This window comes from Triplophysa dalaica, chromosome 12, assembly GCF_015846415.1.
Source record: "Triplophysa dalaica isolate WHDGS20190420 chromosome 12, ASM1584641v1, whole genome shotgun sequence".
NCBI lineage: Eukaryota > Metazoa > Chordata > Actinopteri > Cypriniformes > Nemacheilidae > Triplophysa > Triplophysa dalaica.
In genome coordinates this window covers 7,006,033-7,024,622 of record NC_079553.1, presented here as the reverse complement: position 1 = coordinate 7,024,622, position 18,590 = coordinate 7,006,033, and the positions used below count along the sequence as shown (strand labels likewise).

At 37.5% G+C, this 18,590-nt stretch overlaps 3 protein-coding genes across 7 annotated transcripts; all 3 read left to right on the top strand.

Moving 5' to 3' along the window:
• The first annotated feature begins 19 nt into the window (after positions 1 to 19).
• Positions 20 to 2,665, top strand: si:dkey-29h14.10 (uncharacterized). Its single transcript, XM_056762004.1, has 5 exons — positions 20 to 194; positions 424 to 687; positions 776 to 826; positions 1,206 to 1,343; positions 1,698 to 2,665. Exons 1-5 carry the CDS (start codon positions 167 to 169, stop codon positions 1,895 to 1,897), a joined length of 681 nt encoding a protein of 226 aa, XP_056617982.1. The 5' UTR covers positions 20 to 166; the 3' UTR covers positions 1,898 to 2,665.
• A 72-nt stretch (positions 2,666 to 2,737) lies between these two features.
• On the top strand, positions 2,738 to 10,643 carry tbc1d31 (TBC1 domain family, member 31). The gene is made up of 22 exons (XM_056761947.1): positions 2,738 to 3,081; positions 3,234 to 3,380; positions 3,458 to 3,573; positions 3,648 to 3,826; positions 3,917 to 4,068; positions 4,153 to 4,312; positions 4,420 to 4,620; positions 4,699 to 4,869; positions 4,951 to 5,030; positions 5,126 to 5,272; positions 5,608 to 5,741; positions 5,833 to 5,966; positions 6,054 to 6,233; positions 6,352 to 6,584; positions 7,135 to 7,287; positions 7,639 to 7,774; positions 8,715 to 8,807; positions 8,897 to 9,037; positions 9,209 to 9,403; positions 9,510 to 9,657; positions 9,885 to 9,983; positions 10,153 to 10,643. The coding sequence occupies exons 1-22, from the start codon at positions 3,008 to 3,010 to the stop codon at positions 10,323 to 10,325; spliced, it is 3,246 nt and encodes a 1,081-aa protein (XP_056617925.1). The 5' UTR covers positions 2,738 to 3,007; the 3' UTR covers positions 10,326 to 10,643.
• Positions 10,644 to 10,738: 95 nt separating this feature from the next.
• Positions 10,739 to 18,490, top strand: dync1i1 (dynein, cytoplasmic 1, intermediate chain 1). 5 transcript variants are annotated; one of them, XM_056761965.1, is made up of 17 exons: positions 10,739 to 11,080; positions 11,921 to 12,045; positions 12,136 to 12,250; positions 13,107 to 13,164; positions 13,594 to 13,653; positions 13,736 to 13,851; positions 13,994 to 14,080; positions 14,173 to 14,335; positions 14,473 to 14,572; positions 14,835 to 14,960; positions 15,342 to 15,488; positions 15,570 to 15,683; positions 15,777 to 15,910; positions 16,837 to 16,981; positions 17,106 to 17,246; positions 17,560 to 17,685; positions 17,877 to 18,490. In XM_056761965.1, the coding sequence occupies exons 2-17, from the start codon at positions 11,938 to 11,940 to the stop codon at positions 17,988 to 17,990; spliced, it is 1,854 nt and encodes a 617-aa protein (XP_056617943.1). In that variant the 5' UTR covers positions 10,739 to 11,080; positions 11,921 to 11,937; the 3' UTR covers positions 17,991 to 18,490. The 5 variants fall into 5 exon arrangements, with proteins under 5 accessions (XP_056617943.1, XP_056617942.1, XP_056617941.1 ...); XM_056761964.1 differs by having other exon boundaries at positions 13,074 to 13,164; positions 17,880 to 18,490; XM_056761963.1 differs by having other exon boundaries at positions 13,074 to 13,164.
• The last annotated feature ends 100 nt before the right edge of the window (positions 18,491 to 18,590 follow it).

Here is an 18,590-nt window from a genome sequence, read left to right as displayed (position 1 = left end):
AATACTAAAATAATAGACAGGGGAATTCCTGTTGGGAAACTACGTTTTTAAAGCGCATGCGCGTACGCACAGCTACGTATATCACTGTTACAACAGCCGGTGTTTCGTTTTCGCGTTCACTCAGTTTACAAATTTGGGTTGATTGTGTTATTTGTGATTCTGAAAGATGGACGCCGACGTTGTTATACGCTCTGGTAAGTTTTTAACTTACATTCAATGTGCGATTGTCATAATACAGTTTGGGGGAAAATACAAAAAATTGAACTAGTAACTATAGCTGTCTATCGGTGTAATTACTAGGTTCCACCAACAAACCCTTGACCTATTCGTGTATTGTTGGACATGTAAATAGACGTACAGCTGTTAATTCTGTTGCTTTTGTACGTTTCTGTATTTCAAACACCTGTTCTCTTATCCCAACAGAAAAACAATTGCAACGAAATTTAAGATGTCTCAGCAAGGGTATGACAGGGTTTTTGGTCCAGAGGATGTCCAGCTGTTTGTGTCGTTCGCGCACGATCACGGAGTATGAAGCACAAGTTGTCACATCTCAGAACACAGATGTGGGAAAAGCCTCAAAGCTGATGGAGATCGTCATTAGGAAAGGTCGCAGGGCATGCACCTCGTTCCTTTCATGCCTAGGCATTTGTGACCCGAAGTTGTATGAAAGTGTTACAGGACATCCAGGTTAGACAACCTTTTAAAAATCAAATGCTAAAGGAAGACTCATTGTTCATGATCCACATTCATATATTCTTAATTTTTTGTTATTTAGCACCATTCAGCCACAAGGACCATCACCACTCAGAAGACATCCCATCGTCAGGTATACATTGTTTGATTAATTCACCCCACTGACTGATTTGCAACTCAGTTAAGCCGATTGAAATGCTCGTAGTATTTACATATAATTTGCTTGGGCTGAATAGATGCACCTCATTCTTTTAATAGCAGTTTTGCATTATAGGAAGTGGCATAGTGTTGGTCAGGGTATTGAAATATTTTTCCATTCATACTGAATGGGGGATCAATGACACTTCCTCATATTACTTCATTTCATCTTCAAACATGACTACCTCACACATGTTCACTAAAATAAGCATTGTAATGGAAAACCGCATCATTTCTCACTTCCTACTAAGACTGTTGTAATCTGTCCTGTTTTTGCTCATTACTTGTGTCCTTTGTGTTGGTCTCTTTTCTAGAAAAACAAGCTTCATTTCCAACTTGTATTATAAACATACACAACTCTTCCGTGCAACATTGTATTTTTGGAAACAACAATCGCCAATGCATTACCTGTGACCAGCATTCTCTTCTCTCTCAGAATGATGCAATAAATGGTAAGAGCTCTGAAGGAAGAAATATAGGTCTACATCTCTACTTATATTGCTCCATGTAAGGGCTATGACGTGCTATGTCTGATCAGTTCATTGTAATTGATATATTTATGTAGAACAAAGTTGTATAATGTATAAGAACAGTTAATACAGTTATTTTGAGAATTATCTTTTTATTAGTCGTTTAGATTCAAGATTTTTATTTTGTTTTACCTCACGAGAACATAGGGTAAATTCAACAGACATCAAATAAATTACAATACAACGCGAATAAAAGTATAAATTAAATTAAAATTATCAAACAACATAGCATTATAAAAACGATTTGTAAGATGAACTCTACTTTTTTACAAACAGTAGATGAAATGGAGGACAGTCAGAGCCATGACCAGCTGATCCCAGCGCCGGACCCAGTAAGTCAAAATGAAATTCACATGGAGAGGTCCCAGATAGAATATGTCATCATAGGAGACCACAACAGCATGACAGTCACAGAGACCTTAAACTCAGAGGATGAGGAGGACACAGAGATTGAACCAGAACCGCTTATTGCTTAAAAGATGTGAAATGGTGGCTTGAAGAGATTCATCTCAGTTTGCCTGGTCTATGATTCTACATGGGCTTGCACGTGTGAGTGGATGCAAATGCCTTAAATTCACATATGAGGTGCTCAGTAGGTGCTGCTAAACATTGACACTGTAAAACGTTATAATACATTATCTTCCTTAAAATGTGTACCATGATCTTTCCACTGGTTGCTCTGGAACGATTTAGTTTTTGAGTGCTTAATATTTGTTTGTGCTAAACAAAAGTGTTTGAACCATTCCGGAGCTGACTTTGCATTACTTGAAATTATGAGACTTGTATATGCTTTTTTTAAAGTATAAGCTGTTTCCAGTCTTGTGTAAATGTAAGTGTAAAAGCTTAAAATGCTTATTTTGGATTTGATGTTGCAGTAGTTATTCGGTCAAATATGCTCAATGTATGCCTCTAAGACTCTGGAAAGCTACTAGTACGTAAATCTGTGATATGATTTAATGTATTCAAATGTTGTTTCTGGAGAGACTACGTGCATTTTTTTTCCTGTGAGGGTTGGGTACATGTATGTATTTTAAATTATAACGTCTGAATTATTATTTTATCAACTAAACTAGACCTCAAGTCAAATGTGATATCTATGTATTTTTATTATAACATTTTACTTGGTTGTTTACTTATTAATGTCACTTGATATTTTTAAAGCTATGTATTTTTTAATTTGTATATTTCTATGACTTTTTAAAGTGTTTATCAAAATAAAGATTATTTAGCATATCGCACTAGTCCTCATGACCTCAAGGACTCCAATACCCATAACGCCAAGAATTGTTTACATGCGTCACTTCCTCTAACTAAATCTTAGGTCTCATCGGTTCCACGTTTGAATCACTGTACAATTGAACAAATCAATTATTCTAAAAACTTATTTTGTCCCGTAGATAAAGTGATCTTAACACGAGACTAGAATGAAATAATGAGTATTGCAGTGGAACATAGTTTAATAAACTTATGCCCACTGCTTGCTATCACTTAAATTCCCGCTGCGATGCATATGTAAGGCGGGAGGCTGTTTCCTAGCAGGTCTGCGGCGTTTGTTGTGATAACGAGGGTCCCACTTGCTCCTAAAAATGCAAGTTACAGATATCGGATCAAGAGAAGAAGGGAAAATATGGCACCGAAAGCTAGCGTCGACAAAACATGGGTAACGTTAAGCTAACTAACGTTATTGTTCGTTCAATAACATCTGTTTTTGCTAAGATTGGTTTTACAATATGACTGTTTTACAATGTTGACACGTCTTTTGTTTTCCAAAGGAAAAGGTTTTTCTTCTCAATGTCTGCTTAATGTTTTTAGCGTTTTGGTTACTGTGATCCGAAGCGCATCTGCTCGTCAAAGTAAAACGGTTCGATTCCTGCAAGTTGCTTTCGACACCACAGGAGAGTCGTTTCTTGCTGGAGACCACCATGGCAATATTTATGTGTTTGACATAAGCAGAAACAGGTGTAGTAGGCCTATACAACGTTTCTTTTGATTTGTCAAGTCATCTGCACGGTTTTAACACTTACTGCTTTGCACAGATTTAAGCTGGTCCAGAAAACAAGTCAAGCCTGTACTACCTTAGCTTTCAACTTGAGAAGAACGACCGAGTTCCTGGTTGCCCTTGCCGATTACTCCATAAAGTGCTTTGACAAGGGTAAAAGATGTCTGTTTTTATACATTGAAACATTTAAAATAACGTTTTCTAACATCACCCATCTATTGTTCCAGACACCAGACAGCTGGTAAGCTGGATGCGGGGTCACGAGGGTGCTGTTTCTTCACTGTCTGTCCACAGTTCAGGCACCTTCGCCATCAGCACATCTTCAGACACGGCACAGCTCTGGAACCTTGACACTTTCCAGAGAAAAAGGAAGCTCAATGTTCGTCAGTCAGTTGGCATACAAAAGGTTTGACATCACAAAACAAACTGATCCCAAACCAATTATTCACACACTTTGTTTTTCGCTGTCTCATACTTGTGTTTTGTCATGTTTAAGGTGTTCTTCCTACCCCGCAGCAACACCATTCTCAGCTGCTTCAGTGATGACTCCATTTTTGCTTGGGACTGCGACACTCTTGTTTGCAAGTATCAGTTGCCTGTTCCACAGGATGGGCCCCGAATACATTACAGGACGTATGCTGTCACACAGTAAGATTATTGCTCTTATGACCTGAGCGTTTGGTGTGTCTTCCGCTTGAGTGCATGTATGTAATGTGCATTGTTTCTTCACAGAGATGGGAAAACGCTTGCAGCTGCTGGACGCTCCAACTTGGTGCATTTGTGGTGCCTGGACAGCCAACAGCTCTTGAGAGTTGTTCAGATGCCTTTGAAAGTTAAGACAGTCAGACATCTGGATTTCCTCCTTGATAGTTTTGATGGCGGATCCAATCAGGTACACATGACTAGCATGCAACATTGAAAACATCTGCATGCATTTTTTATTTATTGTATTGGTAAGAGTTGCATAGTGTTGAAACTTTTGAACTTGTCTCTTGTCAGACTCTGGGTGTTTTAAGTCAAGATGGCATCATGCGCTTCCTAAACATTCAGACTTGCAAGCAGCTCTTTGAAATAGGTTCTTATGAGGATGCTATCACCTCTGCAAGCTTTTGTCCTAAAGGCCACCATATTGTTGCCGTGGTGGACAGTGGTGCTCTTAAAATCTATGAAGTGCGAAGTCTTAGCCCAGAAATCAGTAAGGTAAATTCCATTTTTCAACCCTCTGTTGCTACCGAATATTTTTTCTTTCTCAAAATAAAACCACAATTGTATTTGTAGCCACCCCAGCCTTTGTTGAAAATGGTAACTAAAAACAACATAAGCGAGGGATCTTCTTTGAAAGTAAAGGTGCACACTGGAGCAGGTCAGCGTCATGTCAAAACATCAGGGCGTCGAAATCAACCCAAAGGTACTCCAACGCTTGCTGTTTCTGCAATGGATGACAAAGAGGTTTGTTGTTTTTCATGTTTACACTGCTTGTAGTTTAAATAAATTCTAATTTCTGATGTTATATCTAATAACAATCTTTAGAATGATTTGCCCAATGGCCTAAACAAGAAAAGATTACAAGGTCTGTTGAGAGCGTTTGGAGAGTACCCAGACAAATACAGGTACCAGAAAAATGTGTTTAAAACAATTATGTTTAGTTGATTTTAAAATGTTCAGTCTTGTGAAAAATAGTGTGGGTTTTGTTTGTTTTGAACAGGATGTTTATTTGGCGTTCTCTGTTGCATCTGCCGGAGAATCATGCAGCTTTTAGCAGTCTGACCGACAAAGGCCTTCACTCAGCATACCTGTGCCTTCAAGAACGGTACCCCATCAAAAGCCACAAACTACAGAGAGGCCTACAGAGGTAAACACGACATTGATTGCCAATTCAATTGTTGATGTTACTGCCATAGAGTACATAAAAGATTACAGCCTCAATTTTTCCAGCATCTTATACAAATTTGATCCCTCTTAACATTGACTGTAAGATGTTGAGATCCATCTTTGCACACTGAAGACAACTGTGTTGTCAGGTTTTGAACAGATTGATGAGTGAACATTTTTATCTTTCATTTATAATGCCCTTCAGGAGCTAGAAAAATATATAATTGAAAAAAAAAACTGGTTTGAATTGACAGGAACATTTAATGTTTACAGAATCTTGAATGACATGATGTCCTTTTATTTGTAACCTGACAGGGTGCTATCTGCTCTTGCTCACTGGGCCGCCGTTTTTGGCGAGACAGATTATCTCCCCCTGCTGGCCTTTCCATTCGTCAAGCTGTTCCAGAACAATCCTATGATCTGCTTTGAAGTTGTGGCCACTGTCATCGGTAAGTGAAGGCTGCAGTGTGAAACTGGGTGATGTACCGATGATCCCATTTGCAGTAATTTGATAATTCATCCAGTCTGGTTCTTTTACAGGAAACTGGTGCCAGCACTGGTTCGAGTACTTTCCCAACCCTCCGCTTAATGTGCTTAACCTGGCTGAGAATGTTCTGGCCCATCATGATAAAGAACTGCTTCAGCATTTCGTCACATGTGGCGTTACCTCACAGGTAAAAGATCTTCGTATTGATAGTTGTAGAGCAATCTATCTTCAAACAAATATTGTGCAAAGCCTCACACACGTTTTCTGTCTGCAGATGTATGCATGGCCCCTTCTGGAGACGCTGTTCTCTGAAGTATTGATGAGAGAAGAGTGGCTGAAACTATTTGACAATGTTTTCTCCAATCATCCCTCTTTCCTTCTGATGGCTGTGGTGGCTTATGTAACCTGCTGCAGAACACCATTACTGCTGTGTACTGACAAAAAAGACTTTGAGGTATTACTTAGAAATGTTCTTTGTTTGTGTATTACAAGTGTTTTTATAGAGTCAATCTCACTGGTGTTCTTTCTTTCTTGCTTTCATTGATATACACTTGTGTTAATTTCAAATACAGTACTTTTTCCATCATCGGAATAGTTTGGATATTGGTGCCATGCTAAAGGAAACCTATCGGTTGATGGACAGCACACCTGCAGACAATCATCCCAGCTCCGTGCTGAGTGACTTTGAACCATTGACACAGGGCCAGTACCCCATCTTCAACAAATATCCCACCTTCGTAGTGGAGTATCAGTCCCAGGAACGTGAGAAGATCCGTCAGCAAGAAGTAGAATATCTGAGGGAAAGGTGCAACTTTTATATTTATTTTTTAAATGAATACCATGTGGGCTTCTAACAATGGCAACATTAAATGGAGTACATATTTTGGTAACAATTCAGTACTTAAATATATAATTACACTGTAACACTTAAAATAAAGTGTAATCCGATTTACATTTGTTGATAATTAGTTACATTAATTTATGACATGAACTAACAATACTTTTACAGCATTTATTAATCTTAGTTCATGTTACCTAATGCATTTACTAATGTTACATTACGTTTATATAAAGTATAACCTATACTTTTACTATCACACCATTAAAAAAAAATATGTGGATACTGAAATTAGAACTGATACCTTATAGAAAGTTTTACTGAGGTATAAAGTTATTTACCTGGTCATGTGATCTAAACAAAGCAGCCACCATGTAGGTGAATAAAAGTATTAAAGAAATTTAATCTCATTATTATCCAAAAATTTAAGCATATTTTCAAGAGTATTTTTGTATTTCGTTAATACATAGGCATCTTTTAAGGGCACGTTTAATAAATATTTTGTTTATTTATATAGACAAGAGGTTCAGGTGCTGCATGCTGAGGCAGTCAGACAGCAGGCCGAGTTTGAGGCCTGGTACAAACAGCAGGAGCTTCTACTGCAGGGGGAGGAGCAACGTCGAAGGATTCTACAGGAAGAGGAGAATAAACTTGCACAACAAAGATCCAGGTCTGTCTGTCTACTTACACTTTTAGAAAAAGGTGCTTCACAATGTCCTATAAGAAAAACCATTTTGTTTGAATTGTGCCATAAAGAACCTTGAACATCAGAAAAACTTTTCTGTTCAAAAAGGTTTTTTATGGAGAAACTAAAGTTCTTTAGACTATAAAAAGTTGGAAAGAAAGGTTCTTATAAGGAAATGGTCGGGGATCCAGAATGGTTCATCTGTGCCATTGGTATAACGCACCTTTTGTAGCTCGTATTTATTATTGTGTAGGATTTCTCTTGGACTATATCCAGTTTTGCAATTTACAATTTTTTCAAACACACAAGTCACCTTATGTAATTTCCTGTGCACAGATTGGCTGCTATGAAGCGGGAGCTGAAGGTGAAGGAACTCAATCTGATTGACGCCACTAAAAGACGGTTCCTTAAGCACCAACAGGATCAGCGCAGAATACAGCTCCAAAGGCTTGATGATGAGATTCAGAGAAAGGTTGTTTTGTACTTCCCATTTTACCTTTTCTATTATATAAATACACTCATCTAAAGGATTATTAGGAACACCTGTTCAATTTCTCATTCATGCAATTATGGTGGTGGTGTAATGGTGTTGGGGATGTTCTCTTGGCACACTTTAGGCCCCTTAGTGCCAATTGGGCATCGTTTAAATGCCACGGCCTACCTGAGCATTGTTTCTGACCATGTCCATCCCTTTATGACTACCATGTACCCATCCTCTGATGGCTACTTCCAGCAGGATAATGCACCATGTCACAAAGCTCGAATCATTTCAAATTGGTTTCTTGAACATGACAATGAGTTCACTGTACTAAAATGGCCCCCACAGTGACCAGATCTCAACCCAATAGAGCATCTCTGGGATGTGGTGGAACGGGAGCTTCGTGCATCCCACAAATCTCCATCAACTGCAAGATGCTATCCTATCACTATGGGCCAACATTTCTAAAGAATGCTTTCAGCACCTTGTTGAATCGAGCCATGTAGAATTATGGCAGTTTGAAGGCGAAAGGGGGTCAAACACAGTATTAGTATGGTGTTCCTAATAATCCTTTAGGTGAATGTATATAGATTTTTAATTGGACGGCTCTGTGGAATTCTCATTTCTGATTGGTCACAACATTCAGTTCAATCTTGTTATAATGAATAAAAAAACGTTTGTGAAAGTGTCTCTCGCAGTACACTTTGTCTTCTCAAATTAATATTTTCCTTATTTAGCTGGTCAATTATTTATGATAAAGATAAATACTTGTTGATAAAAGACTCCTGACGTGACCCTGTCAGGGTTTCTTTTGCATTAATGACCGTCCGAATGTACATTATGTATTTATTATTCATATTTTTAATATAGATAGGCAAACCTATATGGAAACCCATATTGAAAAGTTGTATTTTGTCATTTGTGTTATATTTAGATGGCCCTGAGAGATCAGGAGACGGCTGTTGCCGTTCATGATATAGAAGTGAGACAGATGGAGCTGGATGCAAAGAGACAAATGTTTGAACAGGTCAGTCCAGACAAAAACTTGTATTATCTTGACAAATTCTTGCATGTTGTATATGCACTGCCTGATAATTATCGTGTTTTGTGTTCTAGCAACTGGCAAGGGAGCAGGAGTGTGTAAGTCAGGAGGTGAGAGCCGAGTTGGAAACAAGGAGACGCAGGGCTGAGATGGAAGGTTCTGCATTTCAAAACCCCACTCAGACAGATGCCGATCTCAACCAGTCCAACAAGCGGGTACATCCATCTTTTTACTTTTGGCAGGAGATGACAGATTCAAAGATTAAACTCTGCTGTCCTCTAGTCCACTTCTCCTGTATGTTTTTCGCATTTCCTTTCTTCTTAATAACAAACTTGTGTGTTGGAATATATTTTGTTGAAACTAATGACAAGAAATCAAACTGTCAGATGCTTGAAGAGTCTTTGGCAGAGGTGGGACAGATGAAGGTGGATACTGATTGGCAGGCTGAGATGATTAGGCGATTGAACGGAGCAGAGGAGGGGCACGAAAAGCAGAAAGAGCAGTTAGCGTACCTGGGGAAACAAACACGTGCTAAGGAAGAGGAAATATTCCATCTAATGCAGGAAGTGGAAGGAAAGCAGGTAAATTATAACATGTAGTCAATTTGCTTGATATAATAAGTAGAGGTAGATGTGTCTTGAAAATATTTTTGACATCATAACTTGAAGTTTGTGCCCTTGGTCTCAGTGGGATGATGTTGTAGCTAAACAAGCTGAACTAGTGGAGAAAAGACAGACGGCCACAGCTGTAAACGCCCACCGGACTTCACTTATCTTTCAGGAAACAGAAGAGCAACATTACAACAAACTGCAAAAGAGTCTTGAGGATTCACAGAGTGAGTTCACACTTGAATACTTTATTTTGTAACAAAATGTATCATGTTGACATACTTTTTATTTACATTTCAGTTGTGTATATAAAGTCCTTTTTTGTCAGACAGAAATAAGTTAAGATGGAAGTCTCCAAAAATTAACTCGCACTAACATTTAATAATAGTTGTTTAGTGGGTAGTTTCAGGCCTCAAGGTGCAATGTGTTGAAAGGGAGTTTTCTGTGTTTATAGATCATCAGAAGAATAAGAGGTTCAGATCTCCTTGCTCATCCAGAGGGCTGTTGCACACCACCATGAATCATAAGTCTGCATCAGATGATTCTTCATACTGTAAGTGCTATGACTTATGAGAGATCTTGAGGAAGTGTTTCACCAAAAAAAAGAACGCATGTCAAGATTTGATGTGAATAACTTGTATTTCAGCCTCTTTATCACACAAAGGTTTTGTGACTTTAGTAATAACTGATTGCCTTTTAAAATTGTATGCTTTGGGTTTTAGTTTCTTTAGATCGTGGACGTGGCGAGCTTGACTGTAAGGAACGGGAGTTGATGCAGGAAATCAGAGAACTGAGAAAGAAAATAACAGCCAGAGCGAGAGCGACTGACTTTACCTCACCCTCAACCAGCTCCATACACTCACTGCCCACACCATCACCACCTGGACGGAACTAATGTGACTTCAAAAAGAAAATGTTTTTAGACGGTACAAGATGTTGTCCTTGCTTTAAAATGACACTACACCTTGTTAAACTAAAAGTTTTAGTTTTTAAACATTCCAAGTGCCACTGTCAGTGTAGAATTGCTATTCTTGTTTTTGTGATGTTTTGATTAAATTATTTATATTTAGAGATTTTTTTTGTTCAATTAAATTCATAATGTTATTTTATTAATTGATGTATTGTTATTGCAAACATTGTCAGTTGTATTTTTTATGTTTTGTATTTTAAATTGAAAATGCAATTTTAAATAAAATGTTGTATTATGACAATATTTTTGAATGTGTTCGCATTTAAATTGGTGTATTTAACAACACCAAATCAGTGTATGATGGTTGGTTCGATTCCAAGAACAAGCTAAGAAAACGAGAACCTATTTAATTTTTTTGTATAAAAGTCATCAATATGTATAAATTAGCTAACAATTTCTACACAGAAATCGTTTTAGACATTATGGCCACTAAGAAATGTAGGCGGTGTGCGTTACTCAAGCAGGTTTAAACGCAGTCCTCAGCACGTTTCCCGCTGTTGCTGGGAGGTGATGATGACGTGTCATCTGGGTACTTCCGGCTTAGGGTGCTGATGAGACTCGAGAAGTGAACCGGTGATGCTTTGTGTTTTATCTAGATTTTAAAGCTACTGCATGGATGTTTAGACTGGTATTTCCTAATTTAGGCGAAACATCACAAGAAGCATTCGAGATAAGCAAAGGTAACGGATTGTTCAATTGTTGCATTTGATTTTATAGCCTGCAACAGCCTTTGTTGCGGACAACATTGATGGATGGATGTATTAATTAAATTAAATGTAACGCCATCCTCTTGTTAATGAACAGCAGTACATTTTTATTTATACTGTCTATTAGCTATATTTTTGCTTGTGAAATACACGATCAGATTATAGGCTACTTGCATTCTTATTTTTGAAATATTTGTTAATTTGTTAATTATCATTTCACAGGTAGCCTATTGTCGTTTTGTTGTTTTACATTGTGCTTTAAAATAAATTCTATGTTTCCCGACGTTTCTGTATTTTATATTATTCTGTTCTGTAGAATTTTATCATAACATTGTTATATGTTCTGTATTCTATGTTGAGTTGCAATCGCAATATCGTGGTACTATATCATAATATCATGACATATTTACTGCCTGTTAAACTAATTGGCCTCATAAATGTCATAAGTGTACATCTAGATGTATAATTTCATGTCAAATCCTTAGTGTAGATCTGCAAATACCATGATAAGTATTCTTTATAGGCTTAATCATGTTCTTGCCAGAACTAAATGAGATCATTCCTTCTTTACATACATATTTTGCATAATTTTTCAAGTCAAATTATAGGCTGTAATTTTGGCTGTCATCTATTTTGTAAAATAAAATACAGCACTATACAACACATGCAGAAATATATCTTAGGTATTGCCTGTATGATTTGGCTATCTAAGAAAGGCTGATTTGTGTGTCACATCCATTTGGGTATTTTAAAGAATATCAAAATGCATGCTTTGCTACCAATATTAAACAGAACTGTCCATACTATACATAGATTAAACCACATAGAAGATGACGGATAGAAGTGACCTGAAAGCTGAGCTTGAGCGCAAAAAACAGCGCTTAGCCCAGATTCGAGAAGAGAAAAAGAAAAAGGAGGAAGAGAGAAAAAAGAAAGAGGTTAGTGCTGTTTCAACTTCATGTCTGTTTTATAAACAGCAAATATATGTTTCAAGAATTCAGTAAAACAATGACTGATGTGTGATGCAGTCTGAGACGCTACAGAGAGCAGAGAATGTGTCTGAAGACTCCGATCTGGACAGAAAGAGACGGGAGACAGAAGCTTTGTTGCAGAGCATTGGAATTTCACCAGAGCCACCTTTAGGTACCTGATACAGCACAAACACCTTTGTCTGTGCATGCACATGTGTGAGTTACATGTTTGTGCGTGCCACCCGATTGAGTGAAATGATGTAGGGAATCCTTTTTGGTCTGTATTATGCAAAAGAGAACTTTTTTACATTTCATTTAGAACCCTTAGAAGTAAATGCTTTATTTGTGCATAACTTGTAATTGTAAAGTGGCCATTTAGTAGGGCTTGAAGCTTCATTCAGTGATGCTCTGCTTTATTGTTTTGTTTTGAACTAATTTATAGGGCATAAAGGGTTATTGCTGTATTCTATAGATGTATGGCAATCGTCCATAGCATATTGCATTTTTACATATAGGCTCTACATTTTTGATTGTTGTAAGAATGCCTTTTGTCATCCTCTTTTGGGCTTCGCTAGATTTAAACATGATAAGATTTTATTTTGTTTAGATTTGTTTGTTTCTCTTAGGGCATCCAAATTGATAGTTTCTAGTTCCGAACCAGTTCCACAGTTTAATTTCATTTTCATCCCCAAAACAAGCACGACTGGACAAATTGTATTCTGGAACAAAATGTAGAATTTTTTATTAGAGATATTCAATGTTAATGTTGAAGTAAAATAAAAATTTAGTAATTTTACATGTATTCATAGCAACATTTACAGTAGAATTCACTTGACAATTTCTCCTGTTGTTTTTCCTGTTGGATTTTGTTTCTTTATGATTTGACCACTTTAATTCATTCTGTTCATTTTAATTTGTCTGTGTCTGCCACTGCTCTCCATCAGTGCAGCCACTGCAGCTTTTAACATGGGATACCTGTTATTTTCATTATTTAGTCCCAACCCATATGTCTCCCTCTTCGCAATCAGTGAGCCCACCCAGTGAAACGGGAAGTCAGGAGTCCATAGATGGAGGGACAGCGGGAAGGTATGAAATGAGAGACATACATTTTTTAAGTTGAGAGTATTCTACTACTAACATAATATCTTATCCGTTTAGCGCAAATATAATTTTTCTTCTAAGCAGTTTCTTTTTAAATCTAAGTCTGTTTTTCCTTTTCCCTTCATCTTTTGATGGGGACATCAGATATCGGTAAGGAGAAATGTTGATGTTATCGTTGTTTGTGTGTAGGTTCTGGCATTAGTTGATAAATCACCCATCAGTGGACGTGATTATGTTTTACCTTGCTGTTCAATCATATTGTCCCCCAGTATTTTATCTAAATTACACTGAATCTCATGATCTCATGTCATGCATGAAAGAGGGTTATGGACCTCTGCTTATGATCCAGGACCTAATCGTGGAAGCTTTCATCTCTCTAAATCATTATATCTTGTATTCTTTTGATTTCTCCAGGACATTGCAGTGGGATACAGACCCCTCAGCTCTTCAGCTTCTCGCTGATTCTATGCATGGGTGAGATTGCCACCCAGTAACCAGAAGCAGTTTATATATGATTAAAAAGAAAAATGCTTCACATCTTGACTTACTTTTCTAGGTGCAGGATGCAAAGGCTTGGTGCATCAAAAATAGTTCAGATTGACTTCATGCCAAAAGAACTGGTGACATATTCTAAAGAGACACAGACTCCTGTCGCACCTCATCAGTCTGAAGGTAAAAGTTAAGGATCAAATATTTCGGAGTATTTGAAATAACATTTCAATTTAACTGATAAAGTGTACTAACAAATGAAATTGCTAAACAGATGCTATTATGCTGACCTAACCATTTAAGGCTTCCACAATATTTCCAATAGAGAAGGAAGATGAGGAGTTATTGGTGACCAAACCTGAGCCTGTGCCACAGCAACTAGAGGAGGAAACACCTCAGGAGACTGAGAAAGGCAAGAATGTTTACAATTATTTGATTATATTATGAAGAAATATGAGGTTTTACCATGGAGCATAACACATTGAATGATTATGTGTTCTTTAGTTCCTCCTGGAGAACTGACCAATGAGGAGAAAGAACAGATTATTCACTCGGGGGATTTCCTGCTTTTCTTCGACCGAAGCATCCGTGTAGTAGAGAGAGTCCTGGCTGAGGATACAGACATTTTCTTTGACTACAGTGGCCGTGATATGGAGGACAAAGAAGGGTCAGAGTCTTTATATGATAGTCATACACACCGCTTTAAAATGAGAATTTTAGTCATGTTCCATAGCTATAATTATGGTATTTACTAAATCACTATTTTAGATTGTATCACAATGAAAAGGTTTGTTTTCTTATTAGGGATATGCAAGCTGGATCAAACTTGTCTTTTAATCGACATTTCTATGATGAGCATTGGTCCAAACATCGAGTTGTCACATCTCTTGACTGGTCACCACAGGTACATTATTTGTACTAACATAAAAAAATGGTATTCTGAAATGACAAGACCGAATGACGGATTTTAGTCCATGACTGTTAGCTTTGACACCACCTATAACCTATACGTTTTTTTCAGTGCAAACATGCTTAGTGTTTATGCAATAATGGCCACAATTCCAAACATGCTACGGCTAGGTCGAAACATGTTAGTTCATTTTTAACGTATAACTAATAAGCAAACTTTTGTTTTTATATTTCTTCTCACATGTTTTTTTCTCTAGTATCCCGAGTTATTAGTGGCCTCGTACAACACCAATGAGGATGCACCTCATGAGCCGGATGGAGTTGTGTTGGTCTGGAACATGAAGTTTAAAAAGACAACCCCAGAGTACATATTCCACTGTCAGGTTTGAATTCCAATTGTTCTCATTGAAATAGCTTAAATAACATTACATTTCATTCTGCTGCAAATACTCCAATTTGCAAATACTTTTCATTTAATTGTTTGTTTAATGACCATGTAATGAACAAGCTTAAATTGTAATTCAGTATCTTTTCTTAAAATGCACAAGTGTTCTTCACTAATGTACGTAATTCTGTTTTTGCACCACTAATGAACCCCACTGATAAATTCATTCCCATTGTTTAGCTTATTGACTGCACTCAATCACATAGTGGTAGCCTACCAGTAAAGAGAGCGAGCTGAATTCATCTTTCCATTAACGTCATAAACCATTAACATAGTTATTGGTAACTTTGACAATGTATTTTATGGCTTTCTCTAACAGTCGTCTGTGATGTCAGTGGGCTTTGCTCAGTTTCATCCTAACTTGGTGATTGGAGGCACTTACTCAGGGCAGATAGCACTGTGGGACAATCGAAGCCACAGAAGGACCCCGGTGCAAAGGACACCACTGTCTGCTTCTGCACATACTGTAAGAAGCACATTTTCATCTGAAAGTATATTTGGTTAATTCTATTACTTATTCAGTGTGTTATCTTTCGAATTTCTACAGCATCCTGTGTACTGTGTGAATGTGGTTGGAACACAAAATGCAAACAACCTGATCACAGTATCAACAGATGGCAAGATGTGCTCCTGGAGTCTGGACATGCTGTCACAGCCTCAGGTGTGCATAAACCACAAAAGCATTTGTATTTCATTTCTGTTTTGAGATTTGGCTGATATTAAACAATTCATTGTATGTCTGTCGTGATAACAGGAAAGTATGGAGCTGATCTACAACAAGTCAAAGCCTGTAGCTGTAACTTGTATGGGCTTCCCTGCAGGTGATGTGAATAACTTTGTTGTAGGATGTGAGGAGGGCACAGTTTACACAGCTTCCCGCCATGGAAGGTCAGTGGTTCCAGGATCAAAATATTTAATGGACCTTAAAAAGTCTTTACTGAAAAATCTCATGGACACACCCATGCACATAATGTAATAATAATCTTAGGGTTTCATGCCTTACCTTAAATCTCTTCACACCTTTCCAGTTTGGTGAACACTCCTTTATTTGGTCTCACCCTGGGATTGTGTGAAAAGAGGTTGATTTTGATATATAATGAGAATAAACTGATCTCTTGGATCATATTAGTGAGATGCTTCATCGCGAACTCCATGAATCTTAATATAAAACAAAACACACATTAACTTCAGAACAGGAGACCCAAAATAGTTTGAAAGTACAAGGCCAACTTTTAAAGCCCGCTTGAGACTACAACTCCTCAGCTGCTATGTTCTCCCGTCATGTCTTTCTCACTGCCTCACCAGGCACAGCGAGAAACAATTACATGCGTCACTCTTGGAGGTATTAAAGGGATAGTTCACCCAAAATTTTAATTCTGTCATCGGTCACTCACTCTCAGATCGTTCCAAATCTGTATACATTTCTTTGGTCTGGTGAACACAACGGAAGATATTTTGAGGAATGTCATTAAACAAACAAATCTCATCTCCCATTTACTCTAATAGTATTTATTTTCCCTATGATGGCAGAACATTGGGGATGACATCTGTTACTGACATTCTTCCAAATATGTTCAGCAGAACAAAGAGTTTTATACAGGTTTGGAACAATCTGAGCGTAAGTAAATGATGACAGAAATTTCATTTTTTGGGTGAACTATCCCTTTAAGAGACAGAAGATAAAGAATAGAAGGCAGGGCAGAATAACATCAAAAGAAAAAATTAAAACAAGAACATCATAATCTCTTTAAATCATGTCTGTGAATGTAACAACTTTGCTCATTACCAAATCTTGCATGTCTGGTCTGATGTAGTAAGGCTGGTATTGGTGAAGTGTTTGATGGGCATCAAGGACCTGTGACTGGAATCACATGTCATAATGCTGTGGGACCAGTTGACTTCTCCCATCTCTTTGCCACGTCATCATTTGACTGGACTGTCAAACTGTGGTCAACCAAGGTACGTAAACATATGGTTTATACATATTTCAATTGTTTTCCATAACATTATTAATTATATTCCATAATTTTATGCATAATATATTATGTTATGACATTTGTGTTTCTTCTCTTTTCTGTTGTAGCATAACAAGCCCCTCTATTCCTTTGAAGACAATGCAGACTATGTGTACGATGTAATGTGGTCTCCTGTACATCCAGCCGTCTTTGCTACAGTGGACGGCATGGGTCGCTTGGACCTTTGGAATCTGAACAACTATACCGAGGTCAGAAGGCCCAAACAACCATTCATTGTATTCTTTAGTTTATTTTCGGTTCTTTATTCATCTATATTAATGGATCGCCACACAATAAGATTACTTTTGCTAAATGTAATTTATCTGTTTGCACTTTTGCAGGTTCCATATCACAATATTTGATGCTGCAAAATTTAACTCTGCAAAATTTCATAATTCATCAATATCACATTTGTATGCAAATTGTCTTTTCTTGTTGATTTATCCTTTGTCGTTGTGTGCTTGAGGTAGATACAGATGACAGTTAAATTGTTATTATGTCAATATTTTCCGTGTTAACCAGGTGCCATCTGCAAGTGTGACAGTGGAAGGGGGATGTGCCCTCAACCGGGTCAGATGGGCATCAGGGGGCAGAGAGATAGCAGTGGGTGATTCCGAAGGTCGTGTTTGGATTTACGATGTTGGAGAGGTAATTATGCTTATGTTGTGCTTGGAGAAATAAGTCATTCTCTTAAATTTGGATGAATGTGTTGATGCACTCATAGGCAGATATAAACAAATCAAACAATGCCAGTCAACGATAATGTGTCAAGTTATTACCACTTCTCTGCTCTACCACTGAAATTATCAATCTAACAATGTGTGAAATCTCTATTTTAGCAGTTAGCCGCGCCACACACAGAGGACTGGAGCAAATTTGCCCACACTCTCATGGAGATTCGGGCAAACCGAGGAGACGGGGAGGAGGAACATGCCATTGAACTGACTGCCTGAGAGCCAGACATACATTATCTTAACCTATATACACACACATGACGTCACGCATACATGTTTGGAGAGAATTTGACACAAGCTATGCCAAAACTGACGCTGACTACACATCCTTTTTTGTCTCTTTCTTGCCTACAAAACCTATTTATAGCATTGGTGTTAATTAGCAATAACACACACAGGTGATTATGCTAATTTAATGACAAAGCTTAAAGTGAGTGAGCCAATGTGGTCTTAGAGTATCGGAATAGTAAATCGTTATCGCATTTATCATTTCAGTTTTAAGCTAGAGAATGAACAGGTTTGGATATAACCTGACAGTTGGTGCATTTACCAATATGTAAAAAATGTATTACAGGAAAAACTTATGCTGTTATAAATATGTATTTTGTTTCTCATATTGTTTTTATGTTGTATGTGTGTACACAATACCAATGTTGAATTAACTGCATAATATGTATTTAAATGCTCCTGTACAGCGTTAACGCACTTCCGAATAAAGGTCATCGTGTTCAACAATTTTTGTTTCAATCTTCACGCAAGCAGTTATTTTTCCTCGACTGTTGAGTTGTAGATTTACAAAGTTGAATATCAATGTCATAT